This window comes from Phyllostomus hastatus, unplaced genomic scaffold (genome assembly GCF_019186645.2).
Source record: "Phyllostomus hastatus isolate PE091 unplaced genomic scaffold, TTU_PhHast_1.1 phas_scaffold_78, whole genome shotgun sequence".
NCBI classification, from domain to species: domain Eukaryota; kingdom Metazoa; phylum Chordata; class Mammalia; order Chiroptera; family Phyllostomidae; genus Phyllostomus; species Phyllostomus hastatus.
This window is the reverse complement of record NW_025334041.1, coordinates 31,108,643-31,131,649: the sequence shown is the minus strand read 5'-3', so window position 1 is coordinate 31,131,649 and position 23,007 is coordinate 31,108,643. Positions and strand designations below refer to the sequence as shown.

Genomic DNA, 23,007 nt, shown 5'->3' with positions numbered 1-23,007 from the left:
ATTATATGAAATGTTAAAGGGATTTAGCTAAGAAAAGGAAGAAGATAAGAACTGTGAACATTAAAATGGCAATAAATTCACAACTAGCAGAAATTAAACCTAAAAAACAAGCTAAGCAAACAAGCAGAACAAAAACAGAATCATAGATATGGAGATTATTTGGAGGGTTATTGGTTTTGAGGGGAAAGGTAGAAAAGGTACAGAGATTAAGAAGTACAAATTGGTAGGTACAGAATAGACAGGGGGATGTTAAGTACTATATAGGAAATGGAGTAGCCAAAGAACTTATATGCATGACCCACGGACATGACTAAGTGAGGGGATTGCCAGAAGGAATGGGGGGTACCCAGTGGAGGGGGGCAAAGGGGAAATGATTGGGACAACTATAGTAGGATAATCATAAAAATATTTTTTAAAAAAGAAATGTATGTAAAGAGACATGACATGTAATTATCTTACATGTAGTTTTAATTATAGAAGTATACATCATAAGCTTTCAGTTTTTTATTATGGATACACTGTTCAAAATTTAATTGTATATGTAAAAAGTTTTAAAACGGTTATTTTGTCAATAATTTCATATGCTCCTATCATAGTTAGCGCCCGAATTAGTTGGTCTCTTAAAGCAGCAGTGGACAAGTTGTTATTTTCCATTCTCCACCTGGTAAGTGCTTGGTGGACTCCCTCACTTAATGAAACAGTGCTGAAAAAAATTTAATAATAATGAATGTAAAAACATTGTTTTAAGCTACTTAAATACTATATGTCTAGGTTTTTAAACCAATTTACCAAATTGAAATGAGGATTAAATTAATTGGTAAAGACAGTCCATATAAAAATTTAGTAGAGTTTAGCACATAGAGAGGAAATGTTAACCCTATGTCACCCCTTGCTTCCTTGTAGAAAAACAACAATTAAATTAACATTTAATTCTGATTTATTCAAGACCTCAAAAAAATAATTATGGATTATTTAGTAAAAACCAGTACATTATTGCTTTATTACTACATGCTTTATAACTTGATCATATGGCAGCTCTATTAGGTAAGTATATCCATTTTACTAGTGAGGAATGTGATGAAAAGTTAAAGGACTTATCTAAGGTCACAAAACTGGTTGGGATTTAAAGTTAAGCACTCTGTCCTCAGATCCCTTATTCTTAATCACTACTTATACTCATGTGGATCTCAAATATATAATAAACTAAAATCACTGTTATAGCAAATTAGAGTTCATGTTAATATGAATGTTTCACAGCCATGTGATATTAGTATAAGATAAATCAGAGCATAAGAATAAGCTTATACCATATGTTGTCATTCATACATACCTCTTTGTAGACATATCCGTTTCTGAGAGTACCAGGCTTAATTTTTGACAGAAAAATTTAAAGTTTGTTTTAGTGATATTGTTGGCAACTATCTTGAAGATCTTCTCTAAGATTTTCTCTACATTTGAACATGAAAGAAAATTTAGTCCATGATTTTTGAAAAATATGCTCTATTTTAAGTTAATATTGTATCTACATTTTTTTGGTGTGCCTACCTAATGTGCATGACAAGTGAAATTGGAAAGTAAAATGCAGACCAGATATACAAACTGGCTTTTTAATGTGTTTTTTTTTGTATATTGCCTTGAGAAGCTCAGTTCACATCTACTATAAATATACTGTATATATTTACATTTTATATTCAAATAACTGATTTGATGAATGCTGTCTTAGATATAGAGGGGAAAAAAGCTTCTAGCTAATTTAAACTGTATTCATTTTGTTGTTGTTGACCTAAGGTATTTCAGGAGTTTTTAAGAACTAGCAATCTCTAACCCCTCTATAATCATCTCAAATATGTTCTATGCTTTCTGTTTATTTTATTCATACTATTAATTCCTCAAGCTAGATTATATGCTAATGATAAAAATGAAAATCTAATATTCTAAGTAAACTTTGTAGGAAGGGACTCATGTTCTTTGTTAATTGCACAATAAATACATCTCCCATGATGACATCCTCTCTACTCTCTCTGGGCACCCATCCTACAGTATGAAGGCCCCTCAGGCATAAAGAAAGGAGATGGCTAGAGTTCTTATTTTTGCTGACTTTGATCTGTTACCACTGCCCATTGTACTTTTGTCATACACGCTAAAACCATATGAATCCTCCTTCTTGAAGAATTCAAGTAACAGAATTTTAGCAAGGAGGTTCAGTCATGAAGTTTACAGCCCTTTTCTCAGTAAGATAGATAGGTGTTATCTATCCTATTAGGTAACAGTATTAATACTGTTGTAGGGGATCCTTGGAAACCCCTAAAAACTTTATTTTATAGAAATGAGGTTATCACAATATGTCTCTTTTTATTATAATAATTAGCAGAACAGGCTTGGTTAGCAAGTGAGGGAAAACAGCAAATGACTTTTATATCTTGGATTTTTTCCCATCAGTGAGTTTCAAGTCTTATAAAACCTTCTGAATATGGATATACATTGTGTCTTACAAGAAGAGTATACATTTTTAGTGACCATCTCATTAGGTTATGTGATTATGCTGATGTAAGCTTCTGATTACCTAAGGCAAGGGTACATGATAGAATAATTTGGGGGGACAATTTTGTACAGTCCCATTTCTAGAACAATATTCACTTCTTAAATGCTGCATTAAAATGGAGGTCCTAAATCTGGATTTATCCTGAAGGTTGACAATGAGCAGCAAAGTCAGAGTCAATGGAAAAAGCATAGTTGTTGGGAACCCAACTGCAGGGAAAGAAGTGAAACTTTCCTCCTAGAGACTTGAAGAAAACAGTCTCCATTTGGACCAATGGGAGGACATTTAAAGAAAATGGACATCTCTATGAAATAATCAGGACAACTAAAGGAGCACTTAAGGACAAAAGGAATGAAGACTGTCTAAGGATTGCAGACAGGTGATTACAGTGGGCCAAAAACTTCGACTAGCATCAATGGAAAACATCTGCGGACTCCTTCAAAGCCAAGTGTGACTTTTAGAACAACTACATATGGTGATACAAATCGGAAGTGATAGAGAAATATGGTTGTGGATTCTCTGAGTCTGGCAACAACCATGATGAAAAACCTACTGAAGGGCAATGAGATCATAGGTGGGAAGCAGCCCACTGCTCCACTTGAACTTAACTGTTTTCAGTGATTCAATTTCAATTTTTTGGACCCAGATTGAATAATCTGAATTATAATCAAATACTGCTAATCTTATGAAAAGGGAAGATGATAAATATTTTAATGTCTCTGCCAGAATGAAAGCCATTAGTTAAAACAAACTGTCTTTTAATTTACAGATGATACTAGAAATAACTTAAGTCACTCACTCATCACTTACCATCTCTTTTGTCTGCCCTCTGTAGATAGCGTGCAATAGTATACAGCTGTTTTCCTTTACAGATTTCCATTGGAGGTCTCAGCAAAGGGTTATCATCAAAATTTATATTCTTCAGTGAAATGAGGTTATCAATACCACTTGGCAGGGCTGTAAGATTATTTCCTAATAGAAAAACAATTTTTAATTATACCATTCTGTAAAAGAAAACTATGGCACTGACTGGTGTGACTGGTGTGGTGCAGTGGGTTGGGCATTGTCCTGCAAAGCCTAAAGGTCATTGGTTCGATTCCTGGTCAGGGTACATGCCTGGGTTGCAGGCCAGGTCCACAATTGGGAATGTGTAAGAGACAACTGATTGTTGTTTCTCTTACACACCGATGTTTCTCTCCCTTTCTCTCTCTCCTTTGCCCTCTCTCCAAAAAGAAATGAAAACAATATTTTTAAAAAAGAAAGTAATCTATGGATACAAATAACAACTATCTATAGGGCATCTACTGTGTCTCACTGGCAAAGCACCAGAGAACTCTCAAAATGCTGGCAAATCATAAGAATAATAAGTTCTTACTGAGGAGGTATAGAAACAGCAGTGGTTCCCTTCTCTTATAGAGGATGGCTAAATGAGAAAGGAGACTTCCCCTCATAATACAGGAAAACACTTTACAGGGTAGGTGTGACAGTAATTTTTTAAATAAACTTTTTATTTGGAATAATTGCAGGTTTGCCAAAAAGTTGCAGAAATTGTAACGAGTTCCTGTATACTCCTCAGCTAGTTTTAGTTTTCCCTAATGTTATCTCATGGTGTTATTGTGTTACATTGTTCAAATCTAAGAAACTAACATTGGTACATTCTATTTTATAAACTTTGGATATCTTTGGATTTCATTAGATTTTCCATCAATGTCCTTTTGGTGATCCAGAATCCAATCCAAGATAGCACACTGAATAGTTATGTCTTCTTAGTCTCCTCTGGTCTGTGGCAAACGTTTCTCAGTCTTTCCTTGTTTTTCATGATATTGACAGTTTGAGTTGTACAGGTTAGATATTTTGTAGAATATTCCTTAACTTGCATTTATCTGATTTGTTTTCTCATGGATAGGTAGGTGGTGGTTATGGGTTTTTGGAAAGAATACCACAGAGGTGAAGTCTCTCATCACATCACATCACATCAGGGTACCTGATACCCCCATGACATCAGTAGGGTTATTAAACTTGATCCCTTGGCAAAATAGAGTCTGCCAGGTTTCTTCAATATAATGTTTGGATTTCTTTTTCCTTTCTATACTTTTCCTTAGAGTGGAGTTACTAAGCCTAGTCCACCCTCAAGTGGGGATTAAGCTAATTACAGTCCTTCAAAATATGTGAAAAAAATTGACAAAGCAAAAATGTACAATTCCTCATCCATAGTTGTAGATTTTAACACCCCTCTCTAAGCAATTAACATAGCAAGACATAGATACCAGTAAAGATAGGAGAGTCCAACAAGTCTATCAATCAACTACCCCTATATGGATATCAATTCATAAAACACTGTACCTAATATTTACAGAATATTTTTTAAGAGTAAATGGTATGTTTATCAAGGTAGCCTATATGCTGGACCATAAAGCTAGTCCTAATAAATTTAAAAGGATTGAAATCATGCACCTTAGCTGACCACAAGGAAACAATTGCTTTCCTATAAAATTTCCATCAATAGCACAATAAATAAAAGAATATACTCATATAGTGTACTATATACAGCATTAAGAGTGAATGGTCTACAACTACACAGAATAATATGAATTTTGCACACACAGTGTTGAGTGGAAGTCAAGGTACAAAAGGTTTCATTTAAGGCACACTATTGGAAATCATGATAATAGTTAACCCTGGTTGAGAGAAGGGAGAGAAATTATTGGAGAAAGCAAAAAGGTATTTCTGGATCTAGATCCTGAAATGTGGGTTTTTTCAGTGTGTGAAAATTCATTGAGCTGTACACTTACAATACATTTTTAAAAATTGAGATATAATGAACATAATAGTTATAAGTGAGCAACATAATTTGATATTTGTATATATGATGAAATGATCACCATCATAGTTCTAGTTAATCTGTCACCATACATGATTATAATTTTTTTCTTACAATAAGAACTTTTAAGATCTACTCTTTTAGCAACTTTCAAATATATAATAAAGTATTATTAACTGTAGTCATCATACTGTACATTATATCCCCATGACTCATTTATTTTATAACTGGAAGTTTGTACCTTTTGAGCCCCTTCACCCATTTTGCCCACCCCTCACCCCTCTCCACCTCTGGCAAACACCAATCTGTTCTCTCTATCTACAAATTTTGTTTCATTTTTAAGAGTCCACATATACATGAAGTCATATGGTATTTGTCTTTTTCTACTTATTTCACTTAGCATAACATCCTCAAGATTTATCCATGTTGTCACAAATGGCAAAATTTCCTTCTGTTTATGGAGTAATAATATTCCACTGCATATACATGCCACATTTTATTCGTTCATCTATCCATTGATGGACACTTAGATAAATAATGCTACAATGAAAATGGGGGTGCATAGATCTTCAAGTTTCAGTTTTTGTTTCTTTCAGATAAATACACAGAAGTAGAGTTACTGGATCATATGGTAGTTCTATCTTTAGTTTTAATTTTTGAAGCAATATGTACTTTTTCTGGTATGTATATACATCAATAAAAAGTATTTTAAAATACTGGAAATAACAAAGGAAAGAGAGAGAGAGAGAGACTATAGGTGGGAGTCCTTTCAGAAGGTGTTATATTCATCCATGTAAGAAGTAACAATATTAAAAATATTTAACAACTGGTTTAGCACAGGCACTGACCATCATAATGGATGCCAGGTGTAAACAACAGATACAACTGCACTGGCATAACTAGCTGTCTTGCAGAAAGGAGATGATGAAAGCCTGCGTGATGGCATCATCAGTGCAGATCTGTAGAGAGAACTGTGAGGTTCTTCTCTCTGAGGACAACTACAAACAGCTTACATGTCCATCTATCTACCTTCCTTTTGTTTGATCTTTCAGCTCCTGGAGGAGAGGCACTAACATCTGTTAAATCTATACTGCATCAATTTCTGTGCTTAGTGATTGATCACTTAATGCTCACAGTCCAAATAGTAGATATCATTTCCATTTACAAACTAGGAACAGAGCTTAACATTAAAAAAAAAAAAAACTTCCTAGGGAAGTATGGAGCTAGAATTCTAAGGTCTATTCTATTCTAATGCCCATGCTATGAGGCAAGAAATGAGTATCTAAATCCCTTTTTATTGGTGAAATGTCTCACATTTGTCAAAATATCAATATTTTCATAAGTTTTATCTAATTCCCACAACAGCTTTATGGACAAGCAGAAGTTAAAGCCTTCCTATCTTGCTGATGAAAAAACTGAGGTTCTAAGAGGTAATCTTCCTAAATTCACTAAAAAGTGGGACAGAGGGGGTTTATTCACAAGATGTCTTTGTTTAGTAGTGCTTTCACAGTATGCTCCCTGCTTTTAAAATCTCCTTTAGTCACACCAAATCTATGGCATGGACATTCCTCTTAGCTTCATTTTATGAATGGAGGAAACATTAAATTATAGGACTTGAAATCAGCCTTTCTGACTTTAAATTCAGCTATAAAATTTGGTGACTGTGGATATGCCAATTGTTTAGCAATTGCCTTTTAGCTACAAACCTACATCTGTGGGCTCAACACTCCTTTACCCAACGAACACCAGTGCCTTGCCATAGCCACAGTTGAGTGCAATTTGCAGTTTTGCCAACACTGGCAAAAGTCGTTTTATATCACACACACACACACACACACACACACACACACACACACACACACACAAAAGCTCAGAGAACTCAGCACCAGCCCAGCAGTGTTCCATCCTCAGATGTCTAAGTTTCACTTCAGCGTGGCCTCTCCTTTAAGCTTGTAAGTTTTAATAATGCCAACTTTAATTTCAGACATTCGGTGGTTATTTATTGCTTCTTACCATTGCTACCTTTGTGAGATAACCTTAGGATTCTCTTTTCATACTTTCACGTACATCGTTAATAACATACTTGGTCATTAACTAATGCCGTGGTCTCTGTGTTCTGATTGGATCCTGACTGATATTTTTTTTCTAATTATTTTGGAGACTAACAGAAAGCTGGCTAAGCTTTCAAAAAAGTCTGTGATCTCCCCATTCTGTCTTGATTCTGTACTAGAAGGCCTCTGGAGAATTATGCTTCCAGTTGATAGTTGTGTGCTCCAGTAGGCCAGAAGGTTGTGGTCAGCCTTTTTTTTTAATGCAAAAATAATGGGTGGAATATGCCATGTCCTACACTTGGACAAATAACCTCCCTAAAATATGGTAAAACTTCTAGAAAAGTGGTACCAAAAATTCAATTGCAGGGCTATTATTGTGACTTACTGCAAAGTTAACGAAATGACTAATGTGTACCTGCATAGCCAGTTTACTGGGAGTTCTGGGAATTCAGGAGAAAAATGCCAGTTGCATTATATCTAAATATTGATGCATTACTGTAGGTTTCACTGTACTAGTAGTACAGTGATAACAAAAAGGGAAACTTCATTCTTAATCTGAAAATTCTCTAAATTTAAGAGGGCTCCCTGCCATTATAAACATTACTTTTTTGCACCTGGCTGGTGTTTCAGTTGATTGGGGTGTTTCCCATAAACCAAAAGGTTGTGAGTTTGATTCCTGGTCAGGGCATATGCCTAGGTTGCAGGTTTGGTCCCCAGTCAAGATATGTACGATAGGCAACCAATTAATGTTTTCCTCCCTGTCTTCCTGTCCCTCTAAAATTAATAAGCACATGCTCAAGTGAGGATTAAAAATTGTGAAGATCACTTTTAACTGAAAAAAATATAATTTCATAAACTCAACTGTTCTTGCAGTTAGCTGGTACAACCACTATGGAGATCAATTCGCCCAAATCTGGTGCAGATGAATATGTATATATCCTCCAATCCAGCAATTCTATTTATAACTATGTGCACTAAAGAAACTCAGTGCATGTAATTTTTATTGCATTTAGAATGGTGCCTCATACATGGTAGGAACTCAGTAAATATTGAATGAATAAATGTATGATTAGAATATGGAGGAGAATGATGGAATAATAGGAAAATCTGTTAGTGATGGTTGTCTTTGGGTGTGAGTTTATAAAGGATATTAACTTTCAAATTAATGTTTTCTTCTAATGTTTTTTGTAATAAATGTGTATTACTTTTGTAATGAGAAAAAACTCAGTGCTGATAAATACCAGGAACACGTACAAAGATATTTATAGTAGTGTAGCAAACAAATTGGAAACAACTTAACTGTCTATCAACAGGATAATTGATTAATTGTTGTTTAACCATATAATTTAATATTATACAGCATTTAAAAATGAATGCAACAAGTCTATGTATATATTATATTAACATGGATTAATTTTAGAAATATGACAAATGAAAAAAGTTACAGAATGGTAAATTACAAACCATATAGTAAAGTTTTAATGAAGTTTAAAAGCAAAATACTTTTTATGGATATATATACACATATATACATACATATATGAATGTATATACATACATATGTATATATGTGTGTGTGTATCATCCATATATATATATATATATTAAAAACATGGATGATAAAAAGATATATACCAATTGCAGTTTAGTGGTTACTTCTAGTTTGGGGAGAGGTACAAAAGAAATTTCGACTTTATTATTTTATTTCTTTTTTTTAATATATTTTATTGATTATGCTATTACATTTGTCCCATTTCCCCCTTCCCTCCCCTCCACCCTGTACCCCCTCTCCCACCCACGTTCCCCCCCTTTAGTTCACGTCCATGTGTCATTCTTATGAGTTCTTTAGCTTCTACCTTTCCCATACTATTCTTGCCCTCCCCCTATCTATTTTCAACCTACATTCTATGCTACTTATTCTCTATACCTTTCCCCCCCTCTCCTCCTCCCAGCCCCCCCTGCTGCTAGCCCTCCATGTGCCCTCCATTTCTGTGGTTCTGTTCCTGTTCTAGTTGTTTACTTAGTTTCTTTTGGTTTTGCTTTAGGTGTGGTTGTTAATAATTGAGTTTGCTGTCCTTTTACTATACATGTCTTTTCTTTATCTTCTTTTCTTAGATAAGTCCCTTTAGCATTTCATAAAATAAGGGCTTGGTGATAATGAACTCCTTTAACTTGACCTTATCTGAAAAGCACTTTATCTTCCCTTCCATTCTAAATGAGAGCTTTGCTGGATAGAGCAATCTGGGATGTAGGTCCTTGTCTTTCATGACTTGGGATATTTCTTTCCAGCCCCTTCTTGCCTGTAAGGTCTCTTTGGAGAAATCAGCTGACAGTCTGATGGGAACTCCTTTGTAGGTTACTGTCCCCTTATCTCTTGCTGCTTCTAGGATTCTCTCCTTCGTTTTTACCTTGGCTAATGTAATTATGATGTGCCTTGGTGTGTTTCTTCTTGGGTCCAACTTCTTTGGGGCTCTCTGAGCTTCTTGGATTTCTTGGAAGACTGTTCCCTTTGCCAGATTGAGGAAGTTCTCCTTTATTATTTGTTCAAATAACTTTTCCACTTGTTGCTCCTCCCCTTCTGGTACCCCCTATAATTCGAATGTTGGAACGTTTAAAGGTGTCCTGGATGCTCCCAAGGCTCTCCTCGATTTTTTTGAATTCTTATTTCATCATGCTTTCCTGCTTGGTTGATTCTATCTTCCTTCTGGTCCACTGTATTGTTTTGAGTCTCAGATTCCTTCCTTTCACTATTGGCTCTCCTCCGCGTATCTTCCTGCATCTCTTTTATGGTAACCTGCATCCTTTCATCTAAATTGCGCCCAAAATCAACCAATTCCGTGAACTTTCTGATCACCAGCGTTTTGAACTGTGCATCTGATAGATTGGCTATTTCTTGGTCACTCAAAAGGAAGAGTCCTGGGGGACTGATCTGCTCTATTGTACACATGTCTTATGTCTTTCCCTGTCTCTCCTATTTTTTTTTTTCCAGTCTGGTTGCTCTTGTTACGGTGGGGGGCGGAGCCTTAGGTGTTCACCGGGGCTGGGCGACCCAGTGGCTAGATTGTGATGTTATATGTGGGGGCGGGGGCGGGGGCGGGGGCGGGGGCGGGGGCGGGGGCGGGATCGGGGACGGGAGGGAATCGATGGCGGCAGTTCAGTTCTCCTGGGCCCAGACCCTTCCCCAGGCTCCTGGACTGCGAGCTCTGCCCTGGTCCACAATCGCTGCCCCACTGGGTCTGGCAGCCGCAGCTTGCGTACTCAGGGATCACCGCTGCGTTCTTGCGCCCGGGATGGCTGTTGCGCCGATTCCGCGCCAAACTTTCCCCAACCTCCGCGCGCCACCAACCCGCGCCAGCCCCGCGTCCGCTCGGCTCGTTGTCTCCTACCAGTCTGGACGTACGGGACTACTTCAACTTCTTGGCTGTCTAACTTCCATTCAGATAAATCCTCTATCAGTTCTGTGTGTTATGCTGACCGTAATTTATTGTTGTTCTAATCTTGCTTGTGTGAGGAGGTACGGTGCGTCCACCTATTCCTCCCTCTTGCCGGAAGTCCCCCTTATTTTATTTCTTAACAATCAAAAATATTTCAAGTAAATATTACAAATCAACATTCTTTATTTCTGGAAATAGGTGCACTTGTGCTTATTTTCTGTAAGTTTGAAATATTTCATAATAAAATTTTTAAAATACCAGTCTAGTATTCGTTGTGCCTTGGGAATTCTTTAGAATTAGTTATTTACTTTGTAAAAGGTTATAAGGTATTAGAATATTATAGGGTATAGGAGTGGGATCAGGGGAGCCAGCAGAGAAGATAAAACAGAGAATGCTGACCAAAGGTTGTATAGGTAGTTGTGTATACAGGGAGAGATGAGGTCAGGTTCAGAAAGGGAAGAAATGGTATAGGCAGAGAAGACAATAAAAAATAGCTCAGGTTCCCCAGTTGGATTATAATGTCTTTCAGGGAAAGAACTGGACCTTATGCTCTGCTCACATTTTCTGTACCTACGATCGCCATTTCCTTCCAATAGGCACTTACTACATTACTACTACAAACAGATAAGTTTGTCCTTCTTCCCTGTTAGTAAAATTTGCAACAGCGACACTAATAATTCTACTTATTGTTTATGCTTGACACTCACCACTCAACTGTAGTTGCTGGAGTTTGTTTAAAGATAGAAAAGATGGTGGCAGATAACTTATTTGATTGTTGTTTGCATTTAAACTAACCAGACTTCTCAGTTCCCCTATATTTTCTGGAATCTCTCTGATGGCATTATTTGAGATGTCAAGTCCTTTAAGTAGAGTCATATTAGACAGCTCTTGTGGAAGTCTTGTCAACTGTAACAAAGATTAAACAATTATATTTAAAATAAATATTTGTATGACTAAAACTTCTAAAATCAAATGGAAGGAATTTTTTGCCTTAAAAAGGAGATGTTTTCACTATGTAACAAGTTTTTTGTGACTCCCTTCCCTGCTAAAACCCACATATTATGTAGCATCTGAGTACCTCCTCAGTCTGACCTGTGCTACCAATTTAACTGGGCTTGCTAATCCACTTTCCTCTCTCTCCAGACACTCAATGTTCATTGCCACCTTATCCCTCTTTTCCTTGCTAAATCTGACTCTGCTTTAATTTTCTCTTGCCTGAATTTTTCCCAATTATTCTGTGCCACAGTGGATCTAATTATTCCTACTCTTATCAACATTGCTTTTTAGTAGTTCCTTGTGTGTTTTCCTTGTGTGTACATGTTCCTAAGCATGGTGCATTTCGAGTAAATGCTCAATAAACTCCTTTCGAGTATATTCATACAGTTTGGCAATGTAACCTCAAATAAATATTCCTAGTACAAAAAGTATTTCAAAATAACAGAAATTAGGATACTCTGGTAAGGTAAAGAAAAAATATGTACATTCAGAGAAATAAGGCCATCACAAGTGGCTTTTGAAATAAAGGAAATACTCTGAGTGAATAAAAGAATTTTGAATATATGGGTCCCTCAGAAATATCCAGGCAAGGTAAATACTGAATATTGTGCTCAAGGTCCTTCCAGATATATAAAGAAAACATTAAGAGACAGTCCCTAGCTTCAAAGAGAGTAAAATGTGGTTCAGGGAAGAAAGTATATGCATGTGAAACAATCAGGAAACAGCATTAAGTAATAGGTAATTCAGTGCCAAAATAAAAAGTACAATAGCAGATATGTGGATGTTTAGACAGAGAGGTATGTTTGGAGAAGGAACATGGAACTAGGCTATGGGAAGTCTTAAGAGCTGGGCCTATGAGGTAGGAGGCAGATCAAGACACGTGGGCAGATCCATAGTTTCACAATTTTCAAACATATTCTTTAACTACTTGTTCAACATTTATTAGAGGAAATGCCTGAGAACTGTGTGATGATAGAGCTGGGATGGAAGATTCCTTTTGTGCATCCTTCTTCACTTAGCAAAATAAAAGCCCAGTGTTTAACCTGACTAACCTTCAGATGACTGTTTAGGGACCATCTGCTATTATGTAAACTAATTCTTTGGATATGTCACCTCCACCCTGAGGAAGTTATCAAAGTGATCTTTCCAACATATAAAATACTCTTTTTGAGAAGACATTTGTAAATCTCTTTTTTTTCTGTCTGTTGACCTTTAAAATGATGCATTAATGATGTGGACTGGTGCCTTTGCAACTACCCACTCTGAGTAGGCAATACATACACAATCTGGATTCCTTAGAACAGTCCTCTGGAATGAAGTATGGTGGTTTTGACAAGTTCTGATGAAAGGGAGGAGACTGGATGAAAGAGAATAGTCAGAAGGCTCCTGGAGTAGTCTAGGCATGAAGTGAGTGATGACCATGGATCAGGATGGAGACAGTGACACTGGAAAATGAGGGACATGATCCAAAGAGCTTTTTCAGAGGAAAAAAATGAGACTATTTTGGTGTAAGATTCAGTGTAATGGCAATGGAAAAGGAACAGTCAAAGATGATTCCATGATTTTTAGATTGGCAGGTTTAAAGACAGTGGCATCACAAACAGCAATGGAGAGATTTGGAAAGGAAGAAAGGTAAGTTTGAAGTTATGTTGGGTTTGAAACAATAAAAGAGTAAAAGAACAGAATTTCTGGGGAAATTAAGAACTATGGGACTAGACCACTGGTGAGAGATCAGCTGTAGTTTTGTAGACTTGAGGATCATGTGCATGGTGTGGTGAAGTCTAGGAAGGAGTTAATAGCAAAGAGAAAATTGCCCTGGCTGGGTAGCTCAGTTGGTTAGAGTGTCATCCCTATACACTGAAGTTGCAGGTTTGATCTCAGGTCAGGGCACATACAAAAATCAACTAATGAATGCATGAATAAATGGAACAACAAACTGATCTCTCTCTCTCTCTCTCTCAAGTCAATAAATTTAAAAAATTAAATTAAAAAAGTAAAGAGAAAATTAAGGGCACAACCTGTGGACTTCCACAGTAAGATAGAGAAGGAGAAAAAGGATTATAAATTAGCTAAGGAATTCATTGATTACAATATAGAAAAAAGTGTCTTTTAATACAAACACATCTTTTAAAATACATGTGTCATTATTAATTCCATCTAACTTAAGCAACTATTCCAGGAGTAGCCTTTCTGAAAATGTACAGTATAGTAGGTGATGGGTTAAAAAACATAAGGTTAGTTTGGGAAATATGGGTTAAATAGACACAAACAAGTTTCTTTACTGCAGGACCCTTGAGAACTTTTAATATACTGACATTCACTGTGATTCTAGGAGAGAACCCAGTGCTTCTCAAACCTATTTGATAATAGGAACTCCTCCACCTTTTTTTTTATTCCTCTTCTCCCTCCTTCCTTTACTTCCCTTCTTCCTTCCTTTCTTTTTTCTTTCAGAGCAGGTCATGACAGTACTTTTTTTTTTTAGGAACAGACTTTGGGAAATCTTGCTGTAGATAATAGTCTGGCCCCTATCAAAGGACTTTAATTTGACTGTGATGGTCAAACTAAAGATAGCCAGATAATATCCTTTTCATTAATACAAGTCAGTATAAATCAGTAATGTTTTATTTTTTTAATTAGTTCATAAAATTCACTCTTATAGTTTGAGTAAAATTAAATGCTAAACTAAAAGAACATTTATTACCATTGACGTAGGGATTATTAAGGGGAAATTTCCTAAAGAAATAGTAAAATACAAAAGGGCTATATTTATAAAGTTCATCATATGTGTTATTTATGATGATGAAAAAAATCACAACATCTCTAAATGCTTAACAGAAATTAGTTACATAACAATGTATTGTTATAACAATTATGTTATATCATGGGGAAATGCTTATGACACATTAAGTGAAAATAGAAGAATTTAAACATGAATGTAATCTTTTTCTAATTGCTTATAAAGCCATGTACATAAGAAAACAAAAAGAACTAAAAGTAAGTTGTCAACATATGACCAATAGTTATATTATAGTAATGTGCTTGTAGAATTTTTTTTAACTTTTCTCAATTTTCTAAATTTCCAATGATGTGATTATATTAATATATAACTTTTAAAAAAAGATTTTACTTGTTTTATCCTTAGAGAGGGGAAGGAGGGAGAATGAGAAGGAGAGAAACATCAACTTGTGGTTGCCTCTCACATACCTCCAGCTGGGGACCTGGCCCACAACTCAGGCATGTGTCCTGAGTGGGAATCAAACCAGCAACCCTTTGGTTTACAGGCCAGCACTTAATCCACTGAACCACACCAGCCAGGGTTACAACAGAGTGTAGGCCTATGAACCAAAAGGTCGCTCATTGGATTCCCTGTCAGGGCACATGCCTGGGCTGCAGGCAGGATCCCCTCTTGGGAACATGCAAGAGACAACCATATGTTGATGTTTCTCTTCCTTTCTTTCTCCCTCCCTTATTTTCTCTCTAAAAATACATAAAAAATCTTTTTAAAAATAAAACTCATTTTATAATTAAACTAAAATAAAAAGAAATGAATAAAATTGTTGGCTTTTCTTGGCATTTCATTTTAATGAAATGTTTTTCTATACAGCTTTGTGTTGAGAAGTGTATTTATAAGCTATGTTTGAAGTTTAAAAAAAAAGCCTATCCTTTAAAAAATAAAACAGTCTATCTAAATTTAAAAAACACATACACATTCACTACAGCTTAGATTCTGACCCCCTCCAGTGCCACCTTTCCCCCACACCAAAAATATCAGTCTCCTACCTTTCTCCCATTTATTTGACTTATATTCAGCTCTTCCAGTGATTGAAGTTGACACAGTTCAATAGGAAAATTCATAAACTGGTTGCTTGAAATGTTTAATTTCTGGATTCCTTTTAAGTTACAGATCTCTGAAGGAATTTCCTGTATTTGGTTTTCTGAAATATCAAGTACTTGCAAATTTTCTAAAGTACACACTTCTATAGGGAAAGCTTCAAATTCATTACAGCATAAAATAAGAACACGGAGTGATGCCATATTGGAAATAGATGGTGAAATTTTCCTTATTTGGTTTCTACTAAGATCCAGGTACTGAAGATTAATAAGAGAACATAAGTGCTCAGAAAATATGAGGAGTTTGTTTTCATTAAACTCTAAATGAAGCAGTTGTTTACTGAAAGATATATCCCCAGGTATTTCTGAAATATAATTTCCATGAATACTCAAATAATAGAGATGTTCCAAAGCACACAAACCTATAGGAAAATACATTATTTTATTATAACTCAAGTCAATTTTAGTTATTTTCCTGCAGTTTTTTATTTCAATGGGAACATCTGTGATTATATTTCCTGAAAATCCTAGACTGAACATATTAATAAGGTGTGAGATGTTTTCAGGTATTTTCAATATATTATTTCTGTTTACATAAAATTTTCTTAAATTTTTAAGCTTATAGATGTTCTTAGGAAGTTTTGTTAATTTATTATCACTAAGACTAAGGCATTCCAACATTACACAGTTGGAAATTTTCTCTGGTATTTCTTCCAATAAATTTTTATCAAGTATTAGAATCCTAAGTTTCCTAAAATTTTCAATTTTGTGTGAAATAGCTTCTAATTTATTGTCAGTCAGTTGGAGTTCTTGCATTTTGAGCAAATGAAAAATTTGCACTGGCAAAAATGTAAGTTTATTGTGATCCATTAAAAGTTTCCCTAAATTTTTAAGCTCACTAATTTCTTTTGGCAAACTGCGAATTAGGTTTCCAGTAAGGTTTAGTGAAATTAACTTTGGAAGGAAGCACAGAACTTTAGGAAATATCGTTAACTGATTATATTCCAGATTGAGAATGCTCAAGTTTTTTAAACTAGACACAGTATCTGGTATATGTCTTAACTTATTTTTAGCCAAACTTAAAATTTCCAAGTTTCTAAGACTTTCTACGTCAGAAGGAAAATTCTCAATGCCATTGTTATTTAAAAAAAGTTGACTGATGTTCCTAAGCTGTGATATTTCTTTAGGAATTTGTGATATTTGGTTGTCACTGATATTTAATATCCTTAAATTGTGAAGTAACTGAATTTCAGATGGAAGTGAGGATAACTTATTCTCTTGCAAGGACAGAATTTCAAGTCCTCGCAACTCACTGAAGTCTTCTCCTTCAAAACTTTTGATTTGGTTCTCATCTAAATATAGATTTTTTACATATTTTATTTTTAAAATTTCCTTAGGGAACTTTTGTAAACCCTTGGCCTTCAGGTTAATGGTTAAGTCATCTGATCCTAAGCCAAGTCCTTTCTCATTTTCTTCAGAGAGTTGTGGACTAATTTTTCCTAATGTACCATGAGATAGGAAGTCAACAGAAGCCTGAGATTCAGCAGTCATCTCAGATACTGATAATGATGGACTTTGTGAAGTTTCAGTTGTTGACTGTGAGATGTCATATGTAGTGCCATTTTCAGATACTTGAGTTTCCCTTTGTTCTTCATTTCCCTTAGACTTACTTTCAGGGAAGGATGTGGATGTATCATCATGTGCACCTGATGTGTCCATTGTAGGATGCATTTCACTAATCTGGTGGGAAGGTTTCTCATCAGAAGCTTCCCTTAATAAATCTGATGTTTCTTTAATAAATCCAGGTTCCTCTACCAACTGTGATTTAAATTCTTTCTTGTATTGACTAGTGGTATCTTCTGCCTCTTCTGAACTATCTTCCTTTTCAGACATATTATTTACTGATAGGTTTTATACCAATACAAGATTGTAACTCAGTTTTAATTTTCATGTGTTTTCTTTTAAACCTAGAAAACAAATGTTGATATTAAAAGAAGAGATGTAATTAAAATGTCAATATTACAAATGAATTGTAATACACATTTTATTTTAAAATAAGTACTTAATAAATATAGACATATTTATAACTAATAAATTATATGATTACTGGCTAAGAATTATTTTTTGATTTCATGCATCATATGATACTCTTGAAATCACATTAAAATTATAGAAAGGAATAAAAAAGATAAAAAAATTAGAAAGGATACATAAAGGAATGAAAGAACTCAACAGATTTTTGGAAGACAAAGGGGATAGCCAGTGACCCCCTCACACAACATGCAAAGTGCCATATGCATTGGGGACATTGTAGGTTTATATATGATACTGAAGTGTCTTGTCCCAAAAAATTCTGTGCATTATGACAATCTTTTGGTAGGTAGAAGTAAAATGTCTTAAAGAAAGAGGAGTTGCTTTTTGTAAGAGCAAACTAGAAGTAAAACCTTTTCAAGGACCAAAGACTGACTTTTAATTCTTTTATGTGATTCCTGAGGTACCTGCACAGCTGGGCAGTACCCGTCCTCAGATGTCTGGGTCCCAGCTCCCATAGGTCCCTCTTCTAATCTGTAACTTTTAATAACCCAACCTCTCTCCTTTGTATCTGTATCCCCAAAATGATAACTACTTCGAGATTTACTATCTCCGTTATTGCGGTTCCCTCTTACCTTTTAAGTTTGCTAATACTTGTCTACACAGCTCCCTAAATTAAATCCTTCCTATTAAACTAGCAATGTTTCAATATTTCATAAACTCTCCAAGAGAACAGAAAGTGAGGGAACATTTTCCAACTTGTTTTATGAGACTAATACTAACCTTTACATTAACACGAAATGAGGACAATATGAAAAAGAAAATTATAGGTCAATTGTGCTCAAGGCAAAAATGCAAAAACTGTAAACATTCAAAAACTTCTAAATATTATATAAAACAACAATATGTAACAATACTAGTTTAAATTTTACATTATAAAATTAACATAATTTGCCACATTAAGAGATCACATACAAACACTTTAATAAATGGAGAAACACTTGATGAACTGCAACATTTTTCATGATTTTAAAGAAAACTTTTAGCAAATTAGGAATAGATAGTTTTCTTAATCTGTTAAAGAGCATCCATAAACTACAGTAAATATCTCGCTTAGTAGTGAAACAGTGAAAACTTTGATATTGAAAGCAAGAAAATGTTGATCCCTATCATCATTTCTATTCAAAACAGTACTCAAGACCTTAGCCAGTGCCATTAGGCAAGGGAAAGAGGTATAAAGATTATAAAAGAGGAAATAAAACTGCCATTAGTCACAGATAATATAATTATGTATATAGAAAATCCAAGATCATGTGCAGATAAATTATTAGAGTCAATAAGAACATTAAGTAATGTTGCTGAATATAAAGTCAATGTATAAAAGTCAATTTCCTTCCTGATAACAAAAAGGAGTTAGAAAATGAAAGTTTAAACAAGTATCATTTACAATCAAGAAATATCATGTACCTAGGAATAAATTTAATTAAACATGTGCAAGGCTTAACAGGAAAAAATGCTACTTAATGTAACTACAAAATGCAATAAGAACAATTAGAAAAAATCTAAATAAATGGAGAGGTATTCTATTCAAATAATATATATTTTCAATACAATTCCAATAAAAATCCTAGTATTGTTCTTGTGGAACTTGACAATCTGATCCTTAAAAGTATTTGTACAAACAAAAGCCACAGGTAATCATGATACTCTTAAAGAAGGAAAACCAGATGGGAGGACTTGCTGTTAATATCAGAACTTATTATAAAGCTACAGTAATTAAGGTGATATAGTATTGATATAAGAATATACACATAAAAAAAAGAATAAAAAAAATGAAGATAGTTTAAGGAGTCTCTGGGACAACTTTAAATATACCAACATTCACATCATATGGGTGCTAGAAGAAAAGAGAAAGCAAGAAGTTGAAAACCTATGTGAAAAAATAATGATGGAAAACTTCCCTAACCTGGTGAAGGAAATAGTGATGCAGACCCTGGCTTGTGGGGTCTGAGACATTGTGGATGAGATACAAGACAAATTCACATGGACTACTGAGTCCTGTGGTGGAAAAGGGATGGCTCAGCTTCTCTCTCAAGAGGCGTGTGTGCCGGCCCTTGGCAGACTTTTATTGGGTTCAATTTGCACAGGAATAAGTTCATCAGTCATTGCCAGGCAGTAATGATTAAACAATAGTTAACATTCAAAGAACTCTGAGGACTTATTCTGAGTCAGGGTCAGATAGTTAAAGGGCCATAAAACTTTGGGGAACAAACTCACTTCCTGCTTGGTCCCTTATTATTTAACTTGAAGGTATTAGCAAAATAAGTTTCATAGGATTTTATGCATTCTTTCTTAGGCCCTAGGGAAACTGCCCTTTCCAGCACAGGGCAGCACCCACCTCCAGCATTGTTTCAGGCTTAAGGCAGTCAGGGGAAGTAAGGCAGCCAAGAGATTAGGAGGCTTCTTGCAGACAGAATGAGGACTCAGGCTATGTCAAAGCCAAGGGGCAAGGGTCCATCACCCCATTTTTCTATAGCCCCCCAAGTCTTTCCCTAGGGGCCCCCCATCATCGTGCCTGTCTTAGGTCGTCCCTCCCTTGAGGAATCTTACCCATCATTGGCTAACCGATCAAGCATTGAGGGCAGGGCAGGGTGAAGTAAAGTGGGCAGAGGCGGTGCTCCTGCCAGGCAGATAAGCTTCGTCTCCTCAGTGGCTTATGGTCCCAAGGTCACTCACTCAGCCTGAGCCATGGGGTGGGGGGGGGGTGTTTTACAGATTCTGAAACCATGCAGAGCAGTTCCCAACAAAATAGACATACCAGTCCAGGAAGCACAGAGAGTCCCAAACAAGATGAATCTGAAGAGGCCCACACCAAGACATACCTTAATTAAAATGGTAAGAGTTAAAGACTAAGAGAGAATCCTAAAAGCAGCAAGAGAAAAACAGTTATTTATAAGGGAGCTCATGTAAGACCATCAGCCGATTCCACATCAGGAACTTTTCAGGCCAGAAGGGATTGGCAAGAAAAATTCAAAGTGATGAAAAATAAGAACCTACAACCAAGATTATATTACCCAGCAATGCTATCATTTAGAATGGAAGGACACAAACAGTTTCCTGTACAAGAAAAAGCTCGAGTTCATTACCACCAACCAGTATTATATGAAATGTTAAAGGGTTTTCTTTCAGAAGAAGGAAAAATAATACCCTGGCTGGAGTGGCTCAGTGGACTGAGTGCTGGTCTGTGAACCAAAGGGTCACTGGTTCAATTTCCTGGGTTGCAGGCCAGATCCCCAGTAGGGGGTGTGCGAGAGGCAACCACACACTGACGTTTCTCTCTCTTTTCCCCTCCCTTCCCCTCTCTCTAAAAATAAATAAATAAAATCTTTTTAAAAAAGAAGGTAAAATAAGATTAAAAATATGAATAATAAAATGATAATAAATACATAGGTATCAACAATTTATTTTTTCTTTTTAATTGAATTTATTAGGGTGACACCGGTTAATAAAGTTATATAGGTTTCAGGTGTGTAATTCTATAATACATTATGTGTATATTGCATTGTATGTTCACTACCCCAAGTCAAGTCTCTATCACCATTTATTCCCCCTACACCTTCTACATCCCCTCCACCCTTCACTCTTCCCCCTACACCTTCTACTCCTCCCCCACATCCACTCTGAGTGGATGTCTGAGTGGATATTGCATCTGCAACATCCACACTCTGATGCAGATATTGTATGCATCTATCAGTTTTGGGTTTTTTTTCCCTTAATATCTTCACCTTTTTCACCCAGCCCCACAACCCACCTCCACTCTGACAGCTGTCAGACTGTTTCCTATCTATGAGTTTGTTTCTATTTTGTTTGTTAGTTTATTTTGTTAATTTTGTTTGTTAGATTCCACATATAAGTGAAATTATACGGTATTTGTCTTTGTTTGACTGCTTTTGCTTAGCATAATACCATCTAGATCCATCCATATTGTCACAAATGGTATGATTTTGTCAATTTATGGCTAATATTCCATTTTCATATGTACCACTGCTTTTTTATCCACTCATCTACTGATGGGCACTTGGGTTGCTTCCATATCTTCGCTATGGTAAATAATGCTGCAGTGAACATAGGGACACATATATTCTTTCAAATTAGTGTTTTGTGTTTCTTTGGATATAGTCCCAGAAGTGGAATTGCTGAGTCACAAGACAATTCCGTTTTTAATTTTTTTAGGTAACTCCATTCTGCTTTCCACAGTAGCTGCACCAGTGTGTATTCCCACCGACAGTGCACTAGGGTTCCCCTTTCTCCACAACCTCACCAGCACTTGTTGTTTGTTGATTTATTGATGATAGCCATTCTGACAGGTGTGAAGTGATATCTCATTGTGGTTTTAATTTGCATTTCTCTGATAATTAGTAGCATTGAACATCTTTTCATATATTTATTGGCCATCTGTATGTCTTCTTTGGAGAAGTGTCTATTAAGGTCTTTTCCCAATTTTTAATTGGATTATTTGTTTTTTGGTGTTGACTTTTTAAGTTCTTTATACATTTTGGATATTAACCCCTTATAAGATGTATTATATAATTGGAGAATATGTTCTTCCATTCAGTGGGTTGTCGTCTCATTTGATTGATGGTTTCCTTTGCTGTGAAAAAAATTTTTAATTTGGACCTGGATGGTGTAGCTCAGTGGATTGAGCGCCAGCCTTCCAACTAAGGGGTCACCAGTTTGATTCCCAGTTGGGGCACATGTCTGGGTTGCCGCCAGGTCCCCAGTGGGGGATGCGTGGGAAGCAACCACACATTGATGTTTCTCTCCCTCTCTTTCTCCCTCCCCTCCTCTTTCTCTAAAAATAAATAAAATGTTTTAAAAACTTTTAATTTGATTTAGTCCCATTTGTTTATTTTTCCTTTGTTTCCCTTGCCCAAAGCAATACATCAGAAAAAAAATGCTACAAAAAATGTCTGAGATTTTACTGTCTATCTTTTCTTCTAGGACTTTTATGAACAATTACTTTAAATGCAATGGATTAACTGCTCCAATCAAAAGATATATGGAGACTGAATGGATAACAAAATAAGATCTTTACATGTGCTATGTACAAGAGACTCACTTGAGATCATAAGACACACACAGAGTGAAAGTAAAGGGATGGAAAAAGATATTTCATGAAAATGGAAACAAACAAAAACCTGGGTAGCAATACTTATACCAGACAAAACAGACTTTAAAATAAAAGCTATATAATGAGACAAAGAAGGACCCAGCCATTCCACTTCAGGGTATTTATCCAAAGAA

The 23,007-nt window shown here is 35.6% G+C and overlaps 1 protein-coding gene across 1 annotated transcript; it reads right to left on the bottom strand.

Moving 5' to 3' along the window:
• Window positions 1-522: 522 nt before the first annotated feature.
• LRRD1 (leucine rich repeats and death domain containing 1) lies at window positions 523-17,565 on the bottom strand. Its single transcript, XM_045827248.1, has 5 exons — window positions 15,622-17,565; window positions 11,553-11,751; window positions 3,350-3,511; window positions 1,331-1,448; window positions 523-703 (listed from the first exon to the last, which is right to left on the bottom strand). The coding sequence occupies exons 1-5, from the start codon at window positions 17,563-17,565 to the stop codon at window positions 523-525; spliced, it is 2,604 nt and encodes an 867-aa protein (XP_045683204.1).
• Window positions 17,566-23,007: the final 5,442 nt, after the last annotated feature.